Source organism: Artibeus jamaicensis, unplaced genomic scaffold (assembly GCF_021234435.1).
Source record: "Artibeus jamaicensis isolate MK-2021 breed Jamaican fruit bat unplaced genomic scaffold, CSHL_Jam_final contig_548, whole genome shotgun sequence".
Taxonomy (NCBI): Eukaryota; Metazoa; Chordata; class Mammalia; order Chiroptera; family Phyllostomidae; genus Artibeus; species Artibeus jamaicensis.
In genome coordinates, this window is record NW_026521883.1 from 10,487,268 (window position 1) to 10,508,448 (window position 21,181).

At 38.1% G+C, this 21,181-nt stretch overlaps 1 protein-coding gene across 2 annotated transcripts; it reads right to left on the minus strand.

Moving 5' to 3' along the window:
- Nucleotides 1-5,592: 5,592 nt before the first annotated feature.
- On the minus strand, nucleotides 5,593-20,255 carry LACTB (lactamase beta). 2 transcript variants are annotated; one of them, XM_037151055.2, is made up of 6 exons: nucleotides 19,802-20,255; nucleotides 19,310-19,376; nucleotides 17,446-17,636; nucleotides 16,695-16,956; nucleotides 15,033-15,198; nucleotides 5,593-6,362 (listed from the first exon to the last, which is right to left on the minus strand). In XM_037151055.2, the coding sequence occupies exons 1-6, from the start codon at nucleotides 20,171-20,173 to the stop codon at nucleotides 5,831-5,833; spliced, it is 1,590 nt and encodes a 529-aa protein (XP_037006950.1). In that variant the 5' UTR covers nucleotides 20,174-20,255; the 3' UTR covers nucleotides 5,593-5,830. The 2 variants fall into 2 exon arrangements, with proteins under 2 accessions (XP_037006950.1, XP_037006948.1); XM_037151053.2 differs by having other exon boundaries at nucleotides 16,611-16,956.
- Between the last annotated feature and the right edge of the window lie 926 nt (nucleotides 20,256-21,181).

A 21,181-nucleotide genomic window follows, 5' to 3' on the forward strand; every position in this document is an offset into this window, starting at 1 on the left:
CAGGGCACATGCTTGGGTTGCAGGCCAGATTCTCAATTGGGGGCATGAGAGAGGCAACTGATCCATGTATCTCTTGCACATCGATGTTTCTCTCCTTCTCTTTCTGCCTCCCATCTCCTCTCTCCAAAAATTTATAAAGAAAATCTTAAAAAAAAAATAAAAGAATCCAAAGAAATGGTCATAAGGATTCTCACCAAACTTGAGGGTAGAACAGTAGAATATAGTAGAATAGAAGGACTGAGGAAGCACTTCAACAGACAGAAACTATAATAAAGAACCAAGCAGAGCTAAATACAAACTGAAATGAAAAATACATTAGAAGGAATCAACAGCAGATTAGTTAATAGAGAACGGATTAGTAACCCAGAAGATAGACTAGTGGAAATCAATCAGAACAGCAAAAAGAAAAAAAAAAAATCAATCCCCCCACCCCCAAGGGATATGCTCACAGCATGGTGGTGTTAGAGGACCTCTAGTCCAGGTCTCTCCCCTTGAAGTTACAAGTTGGACAGCTGCAATTCAGCTAAGGATTTGCTGTTCAACACAACGTGTCTGAGACATCACACACTGAGATGACGGTATGGTCAAAGGTGGGCATATCTGAGCAAACAAAAACAGGGCAGGGAGGGGGAAGGATGGAAAAAAAAGCCTCATATAGCCCCAGGCTTGCCACAGCCCTAGTGGATGCAATAGCAGTGGGGCAGCTCCAACTGGCACACCAGACTCAAGGGCAGAGACAGCAGTCGGGCCGAGGTGCCTGGCACACATTGAGACTGCCCCCCACCCGGGGCAGAAAAATGATGTAAAAAACTCACAGTGCTTCAATGCCCCCCAGCACTAGACAAAGGATTCTGTAGAGGACGCCCACCCCATCTCCCTGTGGCCCACTCAGAAGTAAAATCCTCTCTCCTCAGATCATGAAAGGACTAGAAAAAACTTACCAGCCTAAGCAGACTGAACTCACTGTGGCTAAACCCATGAAGAGAAGCAGAACCCTGGATGTACAAACCCACTGTCCCCCGCCCCTGGCACTGACTGTAGTGCAGCCTCGTGGAGGCAGGTAGGTCAGCTTAGAGCAGCCCTGTCAGTGCCTTCTGGCTACAGGAAGGTGGCACCAGGAACACACGGGACCCTTAGCCTGCCACTTCCAATCCATGGGAGTGGTGCTCTGAGACTGAGGTAACGGGCCCCACCTCCTCAAGGAATTAGAAACATTTCCCACAGTAAAGGTGACACTGTACCATAGAGATCTCAGAAGCCCCAGCAGTGCAAGTAATTGGAAATAAAACTTGTGCTTCAGTGCCACCTACTGAAAATCAAACAAACAATCTACTTATCCACCTGCTAAACAGTGAAGTGTCAAATTTACAAAGCAGTTTTCATTCCCACAAATACCCAGGCAGAAAAATAATCCACCAAGCACAATGACTAATCAAGATAACAAGGGAATTCAGAAAGACAATAAAAAATCTCCAGAAAAATAAATTTAAAGACATTGAAGAATGTGATTTAAATGACAGAATTCAAGATTTCAGTTCTAAAAAAAACTCAACAAGATACAAGAAAGCTCAAAACAATAATTCGACAAATTCAGAAATAAAGTTGATGAACAAAAGTACTTAAGCAAAGAGACTGAAACTATAAAAAAAAAACCGACACCCCCCCCTCCCAGAAATTCTGGAGCTAAAGAACTCAATAAAAGATACGAAGAATGAACTAGCAGGATTAGGAAATAGAGAAGACCAAGAGGAGGAAAGAATTGGTGACACAGAAGATGGAGATTTTGAAATGGTTCAGGTGGAAGAAAAGAATCAAGATCACAAAAAGAAGGAAGACAGAAAGCAGAAGGAACTATGTGACTTCACTAGAAAAAGGATTGTAAGAATAATGACTATACAAGAAGTAGAGAAGGGAGCGAGACAGCCTATTCAAACAAATAATTAATAAGCAAATCCCAAACCTGCGAAAAGAGCCATGTCCCAGAATCCAAGAAGCTAATAAGAGAACACCTTATTATCTCATCCCAAAAGGCCTTTTCCAAGGCACATTATATCGAAACTGTCAAAATCAAATGGCAAAGAATTCCCAAGGCAGCCAGGGAAAAGAAAACAGTATCCTATAAAGAGAATCCCATTAGACTATCACTGGGTTTTTCACCAGAAGCCCTACAAGCTAGGAGAGAATAAAACCAAATATTCAAATTATTTAAAGAGAGAAATCACCGGCCAATAATAATATATCTAGCAAAGTTATCCTTTGGATATGAAGATATAAAGGCTTTTCAAGACATACAGAAGCTGAGGAAATTTACCCAATACAAGACCTGCATTACAGGAAACACTGAAGTGTGTTGTTCTACCAAAAACAAAATGGTACAAAACCATGAGCACAGTAATTAACAGACAGCTGCAAGGGCAAACACAGACTCAAAGTGAAGGGGTGGAAAATGACTCTCCAAACAAATGGCATCTGGAGAAAAGTGAGTGTAGCTGTATGTATATCTGAGTATTTGTGAGGACACAAAACTAGCCTCAACAAATTTAAGAGACTGAAATCATGCCAAGTATATTCTCCAACTACATACAATGCTTTGAAAGTAGGAATCAACTGCAAAGGGAAAGCATATATGCAGATCAAACAGCATGCTACTAAACACTGACTGTGTCAAAGAAGAAATAAAAAAATCAAAAGATATATAGAGAAACATGAAAATGATAATACAACTAATCAAAATTTGGGGGATACGGCAAAAGTGGTAATAAGAGGGAAGTTTATATTCACAGGCCTACCTCAAGACTCAAGAAAAATCTCAAATAATCCAATATTTTGCCATAACTAATGAGAAAAAAAAGAACAAATGAAGCCCAATGTCAGTAAAAGGAAGGAAATAATGAAAATCAGAGTAATTTAAATGAAATAGAGAACAAAAAGACAACAGAAAAATTAATGAAACAAAGAGTTGTTTCTTTGAAAAGATTAATAAAATTGACAAATCTCTGGCTAGATTCACTAAGGAAAAAAGAGAAAAGACTCAAACAGAATCAGAAGGAAAAGTTACAACAGATACCATGCAAATACAAATGACTATAAACGATACCATAAAAGGCCAAATTTGATAACTTGGAAGATATGGACAAGTTGTTAGAAATATATTGAGTTGGCTGAAAAGTCTGTATGGTTTTTCTGTAAAATAAAAGACATTTTTCATTTTCACCAATAACTATTGATTTGGATATTTTGAGTATGTCCGCTATCTCCTGCTGTTGGCCTCTAGTGGGTAGAGGTCAGGGATGCTGCCAAACATCTTCCAGTGCATAAGACAGGCCCACAGCAATGAATTTTTTGGCCAAAATGTCAGTAATGCCAAGAAAATTTGCAAACCACTTTTGACATGTTTGATCAGTCACAGCACATTTTCTGTACACTGCATAAATCTTTTTTGTGTGTATTTCAGTTGTTTTTACCTTTCTTGAATAAAGTATAATACACTGAAAATGTTGTGCATCTTCTTTCATCTTCAATATTAAAATGGCTGCACAAAAATTCACCAATTTTGGTGTTTTTTTAAAATGCACACTGATAATGACAGCTGTCACAATACAATCTAACAAAATTGTTTCAAATGAAGTTAAAGACAACTAAGCACTACTAGAGCCATTGTACAGAAAAAAACTAAACGACCTTTTTGGCCAAAACAGTATAACCTTCCTAGACTGAATCATTAAGAACTGGAAAATCTAAATAGACAGACCAACAGTAAGAAAATTCAGTCATCAAAAAACTCCCCAAAAGTAAAAGTCCAGGACCAGATGGCTTCACTAGTGAAGTCTTCCAAACATTCAAACATTTAATCCATATTCTTCTCAACTCTTTCAATAAATTGAAGAATAGACAATACTGCCTACTCATTCTACAAAGCCAGAATTACCCTGATACCAAAACTTGGCAAGGATGACACACACAAAAAGAAAATTACAGACCAATATCTCTTATGAATGTAGATGCAAAAATTCTCAACGAAGTATTAGCAAACTGGATTCCTCAATATATTAAAGAGATAAAACATCACAATCAAGTAGGGTTCATTCTGGGGGTGCAAGGATGTTTCAATATATGTAAATTGATCAATGTGATATACATTAAAAAGATAAAAATTATATGATCATATTTAATAGAAACAAAAAAGGCATTTTACAAGATACAATATTCATTTGTGATTCAAGTATTCAATAAAATGGGTATAGAAGCATGCCTCAATATCATAAAAACCACATATGACAAACCAAAACTAAAATTATACTCCTAGCCACAGCAATCAGACAAGAAAAAGAAATAACAGGCATTCAGATTGAAAGGGAGGAAGTAAAACTCTATTTGCAGATAACATGATGCTATATATAGGAAACCCTAAAGACTCCACCCCAAAACTGTTAGAATAAATGAATTCAGTAAAGTTGAAGAATGTAGAATATATAGAAATCTATTCCAAATATATAAGGATAATGCATACAACTTAATGTCAAAAACCCCCAAACAATCCAATTAAAAAATGGGCAGAGGCTCTGATGAGTGTGGCTCAGTTGACTGGTCAGTTGACAGGGTCAGTTGACTGACCCTGCAAAGTGAAGGGTCACTGGTTCATTCCTGGTCAGGGTGCCTGCCAAAGTTGTGGGTTTGGTTCCCAGTTGGAGTGCATATGAGAGGCAACTGACCAGTGTTTCTCTCTCACATCAATGTTTCTCTCCCTCTTGTTCTCCCTTCATTCCCCTCTCTCTAAAAATAAATAAATAAAAATATTTTTTCAAAGGGCAGCATATCAAATAGACTTTTCTCCAAAGAGGACATATGATGGCCCACAGATATATGAAAAGATGTACAGCATCACAAATTATCAGGATAATGCAAATCAAAACCACAATGACATACCATCTCACACCAGTCAGAATGGCTATCATAAAAAAATAATAATGAGGATGTGGAGAAAGGGGAACACTTGTATACTTTTGGTGGGATTGTAAATCAGTACAGCCACTATGGAGATTCTTCAAAAAGTTAAAAATATAATTGCCATATGACCCAGCAATTCCATTTCTGGGTATTTATCTGAATAAAATAAAAACACTAATTTGAAAAGATATATGCGCCCATATGTTCATTGCAGCATTAATTACAAAAGCCAAGATATGGAAGCAACATCAGTGTCCATTGACAAATTAATGGATAAAGAAGTTTATATATACACACACGTGCGCGCACACACATATACACACAATGGAATATTATGTAGCAATAAAAAAGAATGAAATCTTGCTATTCACAACAACATGGATGGACCTAGATGGTATTATGCTAAGTGAAATAAGTCACATGGAGAAAGACAAATACCATATGGTTTCAGTTACATGTGAAATCTAAAAAACCAAAACAAATGAATAAACAAATCAACAGGTGATAGGTATAGAGAATGAGCTGATGATACCAAAGGAGAGGAGGTGAGGCTGAGGGGTTGGGTAAAAAAACAAACAAACTAACTATATTTGGAAGTTCCTGTTGAATGAGATTTTTCTCTATATCACACATTCAAAAAGTACATATTTTTATCAGAATATTTTATTTCAAGAGTTAACATTTTTTCCCAAAAAGTAAATAAAATACAGTTATTTCCCTGAGTATAAAGAACTAACCCTACAATAAGACAATTACAAAAGTAAGTAATTAGAGGTACATACTTTTTGCATTCAATTTTACTTACATTACAAATTTATTCTTATCAAAACCTCTATTTTGGAACTTTAACATTTAAAAACAGTTCATTTTTCCACCTGCGATGCTAAGGAATGTCTGACCTGTCTTTATCAAATTCCAGAGCAATCTTTAAAGCAGTGCTATTGAGTCCAACAGACTGCATGTTACATATGATAGAAACAACTATTCCTCTCGGAGGAACCTTGTTATACAGAGAGTCTGCGTCCAGTTCTTCAGGAAGGATCAGCAGGACACTGCTGGCACCCACGGCACCTCCAGTATGTGAGGCATAATGACGTTGCTTCCTGCAAGATCCGTATGTTTGCTTCTTTTCCACAACACCCCATGCCATCGCGTATTTCCCCTCTTTATCCCAAGACATTTCTGTGTTAGGGACTGGTGTCCAAATCATAACCATCGTTTCTGGTTTGAGATATCCAGGTAAAAGGTTTTCATTTGAGTTCTTAAACAGCCCGGCTTGGTAACCGTACAACATTGCATTCCCAAATTTCAGAAGGTCACCCACCGTAGACAGAAATCCACCACCAGCCCATTTATAGGAGTTATCCACGTAAGGTGTGTTGACAAGACGTCTCTTTTTATTGTAAACATAAAATCTAAAACAAAATAAGAATGGTCATTAAAAATTTAAGTCTATTATTGACTTTACAGATGAAAATGAATAGGAAAATATACATGAGAGATTGAATTTCAGTGTATTGATCACACGTTTTTAGGAACTAACCACTAATTTTCAGTGTGAGTCAAATCTTAATTTTACAGATAACTGAGTAAGTGAGTCTAATTACCTTATGAATTAAAGCATCAAAGGTAACTTTTTTTTCTATTGGTATGGCTTGCTCATGCTGAGTGTATAAAAATTTTAATGACTGCAAAAAAATTAATGATTAAGATTACACATGATATATTTGCCCATGCATATGCAGAAACACCTATGGTTTGGTAAATATTCCTTAGGCATAGTGAATCATGTCCCACATGTGAATTTTGCTAAGTATTGGGTTGGCCAACAAGTTCATTCGGTTTTTTTCTGTAAGATGGTTCTAGTAGGGCTAAGCTGTATTTAACTTCATTTGAAACAATTTTATTAGATTGCATTGTGATAGCTGTCATATCAGCATGCATTTAAGAAACTTATCAAAGTTGGCAAATTTGTATGTAGCCATTTAAATACTGAAAATGGAAAAAATACTTGACATTTTCAGCATATTATGCTTCATTATTTCAAGAAAGGTAAAAACAACAACTGAAAGGCAAAAAAAGATTTGTGCAGTGTATGCAGAAGGTCCTATGACTGATCTAATGTGTGAAAAGTGGTTTGCAAAGTTTTGTGCTGGAGATCTCTCACTGGAGGATGCTCACACCTGCCCCCCCTTCTTTCCTCAGGCATGTAACCTCATTTTCTTTCTTTTAAGCATTAAAGGTTCTCAGGAGACTTACACCCAGGGAATCAGTAGGCACAGCACCTCGTCCTGGGTTGACCCCCTGAACCTCTCTCCAAGGGCCCTTCTTGTGCCTCTGTAACTTGTTTCCTGAGTCCGCACAGCTCAGCTGGCTCACTTCTGCCTGTATGACTTTCCTTCTAAAAGGCCAAGGCAGCTAGCTCTCTGAGCAGCCTGCTCGGTTGTTCTTGAGAGTACTTTCACTTTGCTTGCTAAACTTTCCTTAGTTCTGGAGTTCTTGGCTCTGAATTCTTTCTTTGCCAAACTCAAGAACTGAGAGCAGACATTGCCATGAACACAACTGCTGAAAAAATTGAAGAAAGACTGCATTTTATTTTGCTCAAAACTTTAGCCAGAGTTGGCCAGCAAGGTGAAGCACCAATACAATTTTTTGGTTTGCATTTACAGTTGTCACATTTGTAATGCTTTTCTGTATTAAACTGTATCTACTTTTATGATGTCTTCTAATGTCATGAATAAATTTTAACATATTGAAATATCTGTTATTTATTATACATTATATTCCTTTTCTTCTTTGTATTCTAACCAGAGTACTGAGTGCAGGTATATATGATTGATGCCTTTCATTTTGGTGTATTGAAGAAGGTATTATAAAATATTTGTTAAATTAGGGGGCAGTTGGTCTAACAGCATTGAAACTCACTACCCAGAATGATTTATCCCCCAGTTACCTCTTTGATTTCATTACTTACAATACCTTGCTTTGTTTCTTTCATGTCAGAGTTATTTCGTATTGCAACAAAGCAAACTAGCTTTCCTTGTCATTCATGTCTTGGCTTAACTAACATGGCCTAAAAACAAATATATTTTAAATAAATCCCACCCCTCATCCTCTCCTTGTTACTTCATATCCCACTGCCATTTTATTTTCTTCATATCAATATGAAGAAATTCTTATTTAAATTATAGTTTATGTCTCTTCCCACAGAATATAAATTTGATAAGGGCAGGAACCTTGTGCAATGATGATTCCTCTACCCAGAATGGTTTTGCCATCCAGTAAGTGCTCATTAAACATGCTGAGTAAATGAAAGCACCATTTGTTAGTCAAATATTTTAATGGCAACATCTTGCAAGGCACTAAAGACGCAAGTAAAACCACATACTGTGGTTGCTCTCGGGGGTTAACAATCTTGTTGGAAAGCTCTTAAATTATTTTCAAAGCACCATATGAATCATATGGGGATTTTGTTAAAACACAGCTTCTGCTTCAGTGGGTCAAGGAAGGGCCTGAAACCGTGCAGTTCTAACAAGCTCCCAGGTGATACCAGTACTGCTGGCCCCAGGGCCACTCTGACTAACATAACAGGCTGTGAGATGACTGGCTGAAATGGATGCAAGAAATTCTGAGCACTAGTGAGAGGAAGCCTCACTAGATGGCTGCTCACACAGGCCAGGCTGGTGAAGAAGGTAGTTCAGTTTGGCCAGAGCAGAGAGCTAGAAGGGATAAGTGGCAAGAGGTGATGCTGGAGGAGTAGACATGAAACACGTGACTAAGGATTGATTTCCTGTGCTATGCTAGGAACTTTGACTCCTTCACCTTATTTCACAAAATGCTCGCTTCCTAGATCCTAAGGAAAAAAAAACCCTTTTATATTTTTATTATTTTTTAAAATATATTTTATTAATTATGCCATTACAGTTCTATTTCTCCCCTTCATTCCCCTCCACACTGCACACCACCTCCCCCACCATTCCCCCCCTTTAGTTTATGACCACGTCTCAAGTTCTTTAGATTCTATATTTCCCATACTATTCTTGCCCTCCCCGTCTATTTTCTACCTACCATCTATGCTATTTTCTGTACCTTCTCCCCCCTTCTCCTTCTCCCACTCCCCTGTTGCTAAACCTCCATGTGATCTTCATTTCTATGGTTCTGCTCCTGATCTAGCTGTCCTCTTAGCTTGCTTTTGTTTTATGTGTGGTTCTTAATAACTGTGAGTTTGCTGTCCTTTCACTGTTCATATTTTTTATCTTCTTTTTCTTAGGTAAGTCCCTTTAAAATTTCATATAATAAGGGCTTGGTGATGATGAACTCTTTGAACTTGACCTTATCTGAGAAGCACTTTATCTGCCCTTCCATTCTAAATGAAAGCTTTGCTGGATAGAATAATTTTGGATGTAGGTCTTTGGATTTCATGACTTGGAAAACTTCTTTCCAGCCCCTTCTTGCCTGTAAGGTCTCTTTTGAGAAATCAGCTCACAGCCTAATGGTAACTCCTTTGTAGGTGGCTGTCCCCATATCTCTTGCTGCTTCTAGGATTCTCTCCTTCATTTGAATCTTGGCTAATGTAATTATGATGTGCCTTGGTGTGTTTCTTCTTGTGTCCACCTTCTTTGGGACTCTCTGAGCTTCCTGGACTTCCTGGAAGCCTATTTCCTTTGCCAGATTGGGGAAGTTCTCCTTTATTATTTGTTCAAATAAGTTTTCCACTTGTGGCTGTTCCTCTTCCCTTTCTGGTACCCCTATAATTCGGATGTTGGAACGTTTAAAGATGTCCTAAAGGTTCCTAAGCCTCTCCTTTTTTTGAATTCTTGTATCTTCATCCTTTTCTGTTTGGTCACTTTTTTTTTCCTCCTTCTGGTCTACTCCTTTGATTTGAGTCCTAGTTTCCTTTCATTACTACTGGTTTCCTGTGTATTTCCATTCATTTCAATTAGTTTAGCCTTCATATGTTCCTCTAATTTGTGACTAAAATCAACCAGTTCTGTGAGCATCCTGACCACCAGTGTTTTGAACTGTGCATCTGAAACTTTGGCTATTTCTTTATCGCTTAGATTTATCGGCTCTGGGGCTCTGAGCTGTTCTTGAGCCCTGTTTTGATCTGTTCATGCCTATTACAAATGAGGAGAGGTGCCTTAGGTGTTCACCAGGGCAGGGCCACCCAGGTTGCTGTTTTGTGACACTGTATGTGGGGGCAGGGTCAGAAAGGGACAATGGTGGTTCCCTCTGCCACTTCCTGCTGCTGGGGCCTTCGCGGTCCATCTCACTGCTAGCTCCTTCAGTCTCACTGCTAGCTCTTTCACCAGTTTATCTACGCGAGAATGTGTGACCGCGATCAGCCCTGTGGGTCCAACGCCTTGCGCCCTCAGTTGGTCCGCCCGCTTCTCCACACCTGGGATCCGCCCAAAGCTGCCTGCGCACCTGGGTCGCGCACCCAGGTCATTCCGGTGGATCTTTCCTGCCCAACCCCTCTCTACTGTTGGCTCTGCCCCTCTTACCGGTTTGGCTGAAGGGTTCATTGTTGTCAGACTTCCATGTAGTTCAATTTCCTGTGGTTTGGCTGTGTTTTTGTTGCTAAAACTTTGTTGTTTTTAAACTTAGTTGTGCGAGAAGGTGCAGTGCTTCCACCTACGCCTCCATCTTGGTGGAAGTCTCCCTTCTTATTCTTGTTACACCTTCCAGATCATAGTCCTTTCTCTCTTCTCATTTACTGTCCACATCTCCTGTTGCCATGCACTCACATTCTGCATTCATTCAACTCCTTAAAATCTGGCTGCCATTCCCCATCACAACCAAACTATTTCTACGGGTTATCAGGGATCTTTCATTCCCCTTTGTACAGTCCTCATCCCATTTGCCCGAGTGTTACCCAGAATGCCCCTGACACCCCTCGGGCAATCCTGCTCTGAGCTGTCCTCCAGCTCTCCATCCTATGGCTCCCTATACCCCTCCAGTCCCCAGTGGCTCCAGTTCCCTGGGTTTTTTCTTCCACAGAGATAACTGCATCTGTATCACAACCCCTGTTCCAAATTTACAATAAAAATTTCTGCTAGCATTAATAATTCTCAAATTTTGTTTTGGAGGAGGGCAGGAAAGTTGTTTATCAGAATCACCTCTGGACCTCCTCCCTCCCAAAATTATATCCTCCCTTCAAAATTAATAACTTTGGAGGGACTGTGGGCATAATTAGAAAAGGAACTCTTTTTCCTTCAAGATTCTTATTATCTCCCCTAAAAGCCCAAGTGATAATATTGGGTGATGCAGGGGCGGCCATAAGTATGTGCTCTGAGGATGAAAAAGGAGTCTACAGAGAATCTTAATATGTTCTCTTGAGAACCAATGACTTGATAGGTGGTCTTCTCATGTCTCAAAATGAACATGGCTAAAATTAGTATCTTCCAAACCTTCTCATATTTTCCCTCTCCATTAAAACCTTGGTTGACTCTCTTGCTGCAACTCTTATATCCAACAAGATGCTAAATCCTACTATTCAACCTTTGTTTTGTGTCTTATCCTTTCTTCCTTCCATTCCTATGGCCACTCCCATATTTTAGATCCTAATTACTTTCTGTCTAAACACTGATTACACTTGGAATTCCAAGCCAATCAAATCTAAAAGAAGCCAAATAACAAAAATACATTGTCTCATTCAGAAACATAGTTCTTAAAGTGAACTCCAAGTTTGTAAGCTAGGAGAGAAAGCAGTATATTTCGGCTAATAACCAGCTTTGTGCAAACCATTTCAAACCACTCATATCAAGGCTAGAAATTAGAACTCTTCTGTTATTCCTCCTTTAAAACACAAAACTATGGAGAATTTCAGATTTTAATCTAGAATTCTAAACTTTAAATAGTTATATTTTAGACTTTAATCCCTTGATTCTTTTTCATAGAGTACAAATTATGTACTTTTCATAAATATGATTTATTCAGCTGGATAATAACTTTCAAATTCACAAGGAATTTCTGCTCAAAACAAATAGGGTATAGACACAAGTTCCTGAGTAGGTTACGAAGACACCTTTGTATCTGAATAACTGATGGAATGATGCCAGATGACAAGCAACCTCTTCCTATCTGCTTAAGAATCTCTAGATTCTGCATTAGAACATTATATAACCACAGAAATCTATATCTACAAACTTAGAAATTCAAAATACTTTTATGTTTAAAATGCTTCTTAAATGTACCACTTTGTATTTTATTGTTGTGAAAAGTTTAAAACCCCACAAGATTTAAAATGCATATTATAAAAACCAATCCACTTTAACATTCAGCATTAACATCTGGATTGAATTTACGACTAAAGTCTGTCAGCCAAAGGCATAAGAAACAAGGTGTAATTTTAAAAGATAATCTAGAAAATAAAAATAATAAATAAGAATAAAAAAGAGAATAACAGAAGGTAAAGGCCATACCTATACTGTAAAAATGTAGCAAACACTTCAGAAAACATTCATTTTATTTAATTTTGGACCCCAATTATAAAAGAGACTTTTGTTACAAGTATTGTGCCAAACACATAAAAATATGAACCAAGTCCCCTGGCTGGCTGACTCAGTTGGAATGTTGTTCTGTGCACCAAAAGGTTGTGGGTTTGCTCACCGGGTAGGGCACATACCTAGGCTGTAGGTTCACTCCTGGTTGGAACACATACGAGGCAACCTATAGTTGCTTCACTGTCTCACTCTCTGTCTCTCTTTCTCTCTAAAAATATCGATAAATATATCTTTAGGTAAGGATTAAAAATATGAACAAAATCTAGTAATAAGCTAATGCGTTGACTAAGGATTCTGGTATCAACAAACTTTCAATAGCAAGAACATTCACTCCACTCCCTTGCAGATATTTGCTTAAAGGGTCATTTAGTTTATTTGTCTATACAGAATACACCTGTTATACAGACTCAATACATATATTTGCACACACCAAATCAATATTTTTATTTTTACATTAAAAATGATTTTACTCAAGAAAGCAATGTACCATGCTAAAAATGAATTTCTCTGCTTTCTTTACAAGTAAGTGTGGCCTGTGGCTAAAATTCTGGCCAAATAAATGTAAGTAGTATGTTGGGGTGGGATTCTGGGGAAAGGCCTTAATAGGTGACAGAAACTGAGAGACATTTTAAATATACAAATGTACACACAGAAAAGTGATGAAGACAATAAATATTTACTCTTGGATACAGTAACTCTAAAAAAACATGACCAGGATAGCATGGACATATTTAATTTAGAATTATGACCTATGAGTCAGTAGACTAAGTAACAAAGCTAGAGACTTTTGCTGGAAATTTTATTTCCTGCAAAATGGTAACATAAAACAAATTAATAGAAATATGCATTTACTAAGTTTACTTTAAGCTTTTATTTAAAAAAAAATACATATGTTGAAATGATTCCTTTTACTCCCTGAACTCTCTAAAAAAGGTGGTCCCTTTGAGCTCTTTTCAAATAATTACTACAAAAAAGAAAAAGAAAAAAAGAGGAATCAGTTGACTTTTAGAGGCTCAAGTACATAATAAGTCAACTAAAATTAAAGCAAATGGACAGAACCTTTTCCTAGGCAACATTCCTACCATACTCTTTTATCAGTAGCCCATTTAACTTAAATCAATCGATCAACTACCCCTGTAGCACCACTGGGTACTACTAAAAATCTGAAGAAAAAACCCAGAGCAGATAGGAACCTTTAATAATATAAATGGAATCCCACTGTCTTTTTTCAAAGAATGGGAGATAAAAAATGAACTCTTCATCATATGCCAGATAGCTGCTCTGCAGTCTGTACACTCACAGAGGCTTCATTTTTAGTTTAGAAAAGCAGCTCCGTGATACATAATCTTCTCTCCCTTATATATGCCTAGATCTAAATCAAAATAAGGTCATGGATCTATGCCATTTTTATTAGAGAATCTTTTAAAGATCCAATTGAAAACCTATGGTTATTTGTCAAGTTTTCTTATGCTTTCCAGTAAAATAAAATGTTGTACTGGAAAACAAGCAAGCACACAAACACACACACACTAAGAGTCTGAACTGGTTGAGAACCACAGGCCACTTTTTAAATTTATATTTTTAGTTTCTTTTTTTTTAATCATCACCCAAGGATACATTTTTATTGCTTTTGAAGAGAAAGGTAGAAGGGAGGGGGAGGGGAGAGAGGGAGAGAGACATGAATCAATTGCCTCCTGTGTGTGCCTGATGGGAGGTGGAACCTCCAACCCAGGTGTGTGCCCTGACCAGAGAGACCAAAGCTGCAACCTCTTGGTGTACAGGAAGATGCTCCAACCAATGGAGCCAGCTGAGCCACCTGGCCAGGGCCAGGAAATTTTAAATGAAAATTCATCACTTGTTGCTAACCCAATTTCTTTCAGGTCTAAAAAAAAAAAAAATCTTCAGACTGACTAGGAGTGCATATTTAATTCCTTTAAATAAGCTGATAACTTTAAAATGGCAACTTAAATACAACAGATTAAACAAAACTCGTGTGGAGACAGAAAGATAAAACTAAAAATATTCCACAATTTCATCTATTTCAAGTACTGTTAAGGCACTTAAAGTGTGTGCATATGGAAATAGGCAACAGTAGATTTGTTAAATGTTACCTTTTTAACAAACCAAATAATTAGAGTAAAATGGATAAGAAGACAACATAACCATAAAATTCTTACTAGCCATTAGCTTCAAAATTTTCTCCCAATGCCCCTTTACAGATTACTAGTAAAAATTATGATATATTTTTCATTTGCTATATTTCAATGAAATGACTTTCAAACTTTTACAGTGGAGAAACCTGGCAGGTACCACCTCAACAAAGAAATTAAAATTACCATCACTAATGATGAGACAGATAGACATCATGAGACTTCTGCTACAATGGACATTATTGAGACAATTGGCAAAATTTGAATAAGGTCTGTAGATTTGTTAAAAAGCATGTGTCAGTGTTAATTTCCTCTACTCTATAAATGAAAAAGAAAACATGTAGAAAAGCTCCCAAAATGTGTCAAGTTGATTTTGGTAAGGAAAATTTGAGTTTTAATTGATAAAACAGTATTAAAAGTAACCATTTACCTTGCTCTGTTGTAAATCACTGGTTCATTTTCTTCCTGCACAGTTGTCAGCATATCCAAGTCATGAAATATTTTCTGCATATAATCCAAAAATTTATATCCTGAAGCTCTTTCAACTATGGCTGCCAGTAGGGTATAGCCGAAAGTTGAATACAAAAACTGACTACCTTGAGACATCATTGCAGGGAGGAAAAAAGAAAATGATGCATTATTATTTAAAAAGATGTAAAATATTTTCCCACTGAAAATTGGTATATACCTTAAAATTGGAATATTTCACTTCAGCATTTATAAAACATCACGGATAATATATTAAACTTACTCAGCTTTGTAATGGCCCTGCTTATTCCATGCCCCTAACACAACAAAATGATGATCAGTATACTTAAAATTTTACATGAATCTACTTCTTTCTATAATAATAAAATAGACAATCCTACCTCAAACATAACAAATATCCTACAAACTGGCAACAAAATAGGAAGGGGAAGAAAAGCAAATTTGGATTCTTGAGTCAACTGTCTTGTTCTGAATATACTCACTCCCCATTATTTAAGGCATAAATAGTTGTACAAGTTATTTTAATAAAACATATGTAGATATAAAACACTTTTTTCAAATATATATTACAATACAAATAAATATTCAAATACATATATTGTTTCAAATATTAACTTCTCATTTTAGATTCTGGAAACCTACTAAAAATGCATGAGAACCTTATTTTTAAAGACAAAATCCACAATTATATATTAATGTCTTCACTGTTATTAATTACACCTATATAATACTTACGGTAAAACATCTTTTAAAATGAAAATGGAATAAAGGAAATCTATGGTAAGTTTGAAGATATTAAGTGGTTTCAGTAGGCATCATACCAAAAGGTATACAAGAACAAAAAGTTATTTTTATAAATTAGTTTTTTTTTGGAGATAAAATTAAGTTGGTGAACACAAAATTTCTTTAAGGAATAAAGGCAAAGTAAGTTGAGCAATTTAAATTTTAACTAAATATTAAGATACTAGCAATAGTTTATCATGTCCCCTTTGGTCCAATTTGTTTGGACCATTCAGAATCCACTAATGACCGAATAGCCTCCATGAGGCTAAACCTAAACAACTAGCTGCATGGATGCTAGGCAGGAATTATGTGTTAAGTTCTTAACTACTGTTAAGAAATGCAGACAAGCCCTGGATGGTGTGCCTCAGTTGGTTGGCGCTTACCAGTAGACCAAAGGGTCGTGGGTTTAATTTCTAGTCAGGGCACAAACCCAGTCAGGGCACAAACCCAGGCTGCGGGGTTCAATCCCCATTTGGAGCACATATAAGAAGGCAGCCAATTAATGTTTCTCTCTCTCTCCCTCTCTTTCCGAAAGCAATGAAAAGCTAAATATCCTCTGGTGAGGGACAAAAAAAAAAGGAAAGAAATGCAGACAGAAGGCAAGCACTGGACTAATAACAAAATCTGTGCCATAATCACCTACCACATTGAAAGCATTCAGGATGGTATTTTGAATTTTCTGAAAATTAATATTTCAATAATAATGAATTTGTTAAAAGAAGAAATTAACACTCACCAGGTTTAAAGAACAAAGGATCATTTTTAAATAATCTTAGGGATTCAATTGTATTTTCAAACTTTTCTTTCAAATATAATTCACCTTGTTCAAAATCATTTTTTTTCTTGACAGGTTTGGAATTTCGGCCTTTGGCTTCATCCTGCTCTACCTTAGCTTTAGCAAAGTCATTCCTTTCATTACTTTTGCCTCCTTTTTCTTTTAACTCTTTTTCTTGGTCACATTCTATTTCTTTCATCATTTTCAAGGCTTTGTAAGCTTTCTCTTCTTTCACCTTTTTCATGTCCTTTTCATAATGACGAATTCCACTTAAATGGGAAATCAATAATCTTGTTGTGACAGAAACCTAATTGTAAAACATGAGAATTAAATGCATTATTAAACTATAACAAAAACTATCCTCAGAATAATACCTCAGTAATAGTTTCCATTTTAAACTGCTGTTGGAAAAATATGTAATGTACAAATCTTTAGCCTCAAACTTCAAGAAATACCCACTTGGTTATCATCTGGATTTTTAAAAAAACTAACAATAATTAAAAACAAACCAGAGAGCCCTGGCTGGTTAGCTCATTTGGTTTTAGTATCGTCCCCAAATGCCAAAGTTGTGGGTTTGATCCCAGCCAGGGCACATGCAAGAAGCAAACAATGAGTGCACAAGTAAGTGAATGACAAATCAGCGTTTCTCTCTTCCCCCATCTTCTCTCTCTAAAGATCAATGAATTAAAAAAGAATTTAAAAGAAACCAAACTAAACCAAAAATCAAAGAAGCCTATGCAACTTTTTAACTACTATTGAATGTGCCATTTGTCAAATGACCTGTTAGTTTCATTACCTTTTCACCTTCATATTCTTTTTCTGGGAATTCGGGAACATAATGTTGTACCGGAATATCAAGATCCAGTTTCCCTGCTTCCCACAATTTGGCAAGAGCAACCATGGTAAGGCTTTTGCTGATACTGGCAATTCTCATAACTGTCTCTGGTTTGCACGGTACACGGTTCTCCACATCAGCATAACCTAAACCTTTGGGGGAAAAAAACAAACAAAAAAAAAGTCATTACTAATTAGCTTCATGGCCAAAGGAGTCTTGAAAAACTGAAATAAAACTGTCTTAAAATATCCCGTGTATTCATTTAAAGAAAAGATTTCATTAAAAAAATATATACATTTACTTATTTATTTTTGGAGCTAAAGGAAGGGAGGGAGAAAAAGAGGGAGAGAAACATGGATTGGTGGATTGGCTGCTTGTGGTGTGCCCCCAACTGGGAACTGACTGCAACTCAGGTGTGTGCCCTGACCAGGAATTGAACTCATGGCTTTTCCTTTGCAAGGCCGACAACTCAACCAAACTGAGCCATGCCAGTCAGAGCAATATGCCACTTTTATAAGCTAAAGAAAACTTAATGTGTGAGGGATGAGTGTCTCGACAATGACCACAGTAAGTCTAACAATCTAACCTTGTAACTGAACTGGACTGTACTTTGGGTTCTACAGTAGTTTTCTGCCTGATTCAAATACTAATTTTTCTTAGTTTACCTAAACAATTTGGTTATTCCACATTTTAAATAAATTACTACACATCCTTTAAAAAATCATTGTTTTTCTTCAGATTATGTTTATTCTTGATTTTTGAGTGACTTTCCACTGAATTCCTTAAAATAGCCTCCAGTAAACACAAATGTGAAGAGGTCCTACACACCCAATCTAGCTATCAATTCAATTCAGCTGCAAAACAATGTACTATCAATTTAAAGCTCCTACCCAAAATTTTAAGTTTTGTTTCATCTTCTTCTAAGAAATTTAAAGAACTGAGGTCTGAAAAGAAAGGCATACAATGATTGTTTTTTAAACTATAAAAGGTTTATGCTATAATATTTGCATGAAATCAAAGCCTTCACCTATAAAGCTGACATTTGTATGAATTCAGTTACAATATTTTTCATAAACTAGGTATACTGATTAGGCTATACTTATACTGGGGAAGAATCATTTTTCTTTAAATTTAGTTCTCCACTGCCCCCATAAAAAGTAGTAAATAAGTACTACTTTATTTAAATGATGTCTGAAACAACATTTCCTGAAAGTATTTTTCCTCAAAACCTAGGATGACCAGTTGGTCCAATTTGTGTGGAATGAAGAAGTAAATCAAGTTGTAAAATATGATTTGATAAAAATATCATAAAGTGATTAGAAATCCCCAAAGCTTCTAGCTTTTTGTTTCAAAACAATAGCTGCCACTTCTATGGACTCAAAAAAGTAATAAAGTAGATAGTAAACTCAATAAGGTCAAGAATCGTGTACCTATTATGGAATAGGCGACTCAATAAATTGTTGACTGAATTAAAAAGAAAAACAAAATTCGGACATTTTATCTACTCAGAAGGGTTATCTACAAATATGCGCTTAACAGATTGTTCTATATACAACTTTCAGAACAATAAATTCAGTCTTTAAAGAAGAGTGGGCACAGAAACAAGCCACTTTTAAAAGACTCCAACTTATTCATTAGGCATATTTTAAATCTTATTGATAGGAATTGGGTACTTTAGTCTATTAGATACGTTTTCAGCAACATGGATACTGTCATGTAAACTGAACAGCATTTCATGATATTTCACGCCAAGCAGTAAAACATCAAGATCTCATTTACCAACTGGCACAAAACAAGCTACTAAATAACACTTTCCTGGGCCTACCTTCGGACCAGATTTCTTTCCCATCTACAGAGACTCCAACCACTATGCCGGGCGCGCCCACCTCATCCTAAGAGCGAAGGGGAAGGAAAAGGACAGTTCAGACTCGCAGCAATACTTCACACAACCACCAGCGCTAGCACCCTGGGCGAGCTCCAGGCCCCGCCCCCAACACGCCCCTCTATCCAGGCCCCGCCCACTTCGGCTCCGGCGGGGCCGGGCGCTAACGGGTGAGGGGTGTGCCTGGTTGGCACTCTAAGAGGGAAGGGGCGGTCCCCAAGGCGGGCGGTGACCTCTACCCCGATTTGGGCAACCCCCCAAGAGCGTGTGACCGTGGCCGGACGATCAGAAAATGGGAAGTCTTTCTCGAAACTAACTGTGGGCATCCCCTAGCCCTGATTGGAGTTAGCTCGGCCCGGGAAGTTGCCCACCGAGCGGTCCCATTCCGGGTTGGGGCGTGGGGTTCCCGACCGCCTGCGACCCTCGTCGCCGTACCTTGATCCTGTGCAGCAGGTCACGGCTGCTGTCAATGGCTCTGGCGTACAGCCTGGAGGTGGGCAGCGTCGGGGTCTGGGGAGACCAAGGGGCGAGGGGCTGCTCTTTCGGCGGCGACGGCGGTGGCGTCTCCACCTGAGACGACACCTCGGGGTCGGGGGCCGTCGGGGATGGCGCGGGGGCTGCGCCCCTCAGCCCGCCGGCCAGCTTCACTCCGAGCGCAAGCCCTAGCCCTAGCCCGAGGCCCCCGACCCAGCCGGGGCCGAGCGGCGGCAGCCTAGCGCGGTAGTGGGCTGCCCGGCGCCCGCAGCCCCAGGCCAAGCCCCCGGGAGTTGCAGCTCGGATTGTCACGGCTGACGGGAGCCGGTACATGGCGTCTCGAGGGAGACAGCAGCCTAGAAGTTTGCTCTGGCTGGGCCGGCGGCGGGAGCACTGGGGAGAGAGGGGAAGGGAAGGGAAGGGAGTGGAGGGGGCGGTGACCGCGCTCAGGCCCTAGCAGTCGATGCCCGATAGCCCGAGCGCCGATCGCATCGAGCCCTTCCTCTGCTTCCCCACCCTGATCTAGTCTCTAGATTATTTCTTCCACTATTTCCCCTCAGATCAAGTGTTACTTCCTCAGAGAAGCCTTCCTACTCCCTGGGTGAACTCCTTTGGGAGTTCTAGCCACATCTCGGCCTCCAGCGCACACACCTCCTTAAAAGCACCTAAAACACCTACTTTCGTTGAACTGATCTGATTTCTTACCAGACTGTGACCTCTCTGGATCCCCCGCTCCTGGAACAGCGCCTAGCATCTCCTTTTCCTCTCTGCACCCCCTTTTCTCTCTCTTGCCACCCTCATTCTTTATGTCTCATTTCAGCTCCAAAGGCTCTTGTAAAAGTCTCTTATATCCAGAGGTCCAGCTCCACACCACATCAAACATATTAAGTTATATACAGGTGTTATATTAATTTTTTATTGTAAAGAAAGGTTTTTTTTAATTGCACTTGAAAATTTTTAATCCAAAATAATTAATATAATTTACAGTTAAGCCATAATTTCTGGCACCTCTAGATGATCAGATATTCTTGTGCAATAAAAAATCTAACCTCAAATTGCTACAAAATCTAAAAGCTGTATAATCCTAATTGAACAAGTAAAGGCATAATGTTAATTTTGAAGATAATTAAATAAACGTCCACTCCAATTTTACAATTTTCTCTTTATACTTTGGGATACACACATACACATGCATTCCTGAAAGATTTTTGAAAGCTTGTTGGTCTTAACTTATAGGGGCAATGTACCCAATAGGTAAAATTATCCTGTCTTTTCTTGAGGGTGGAGTATACAGAGAGTTCACAGATTTTAATAGATAAGCTGTTGTCAGGGGGAAAAAAA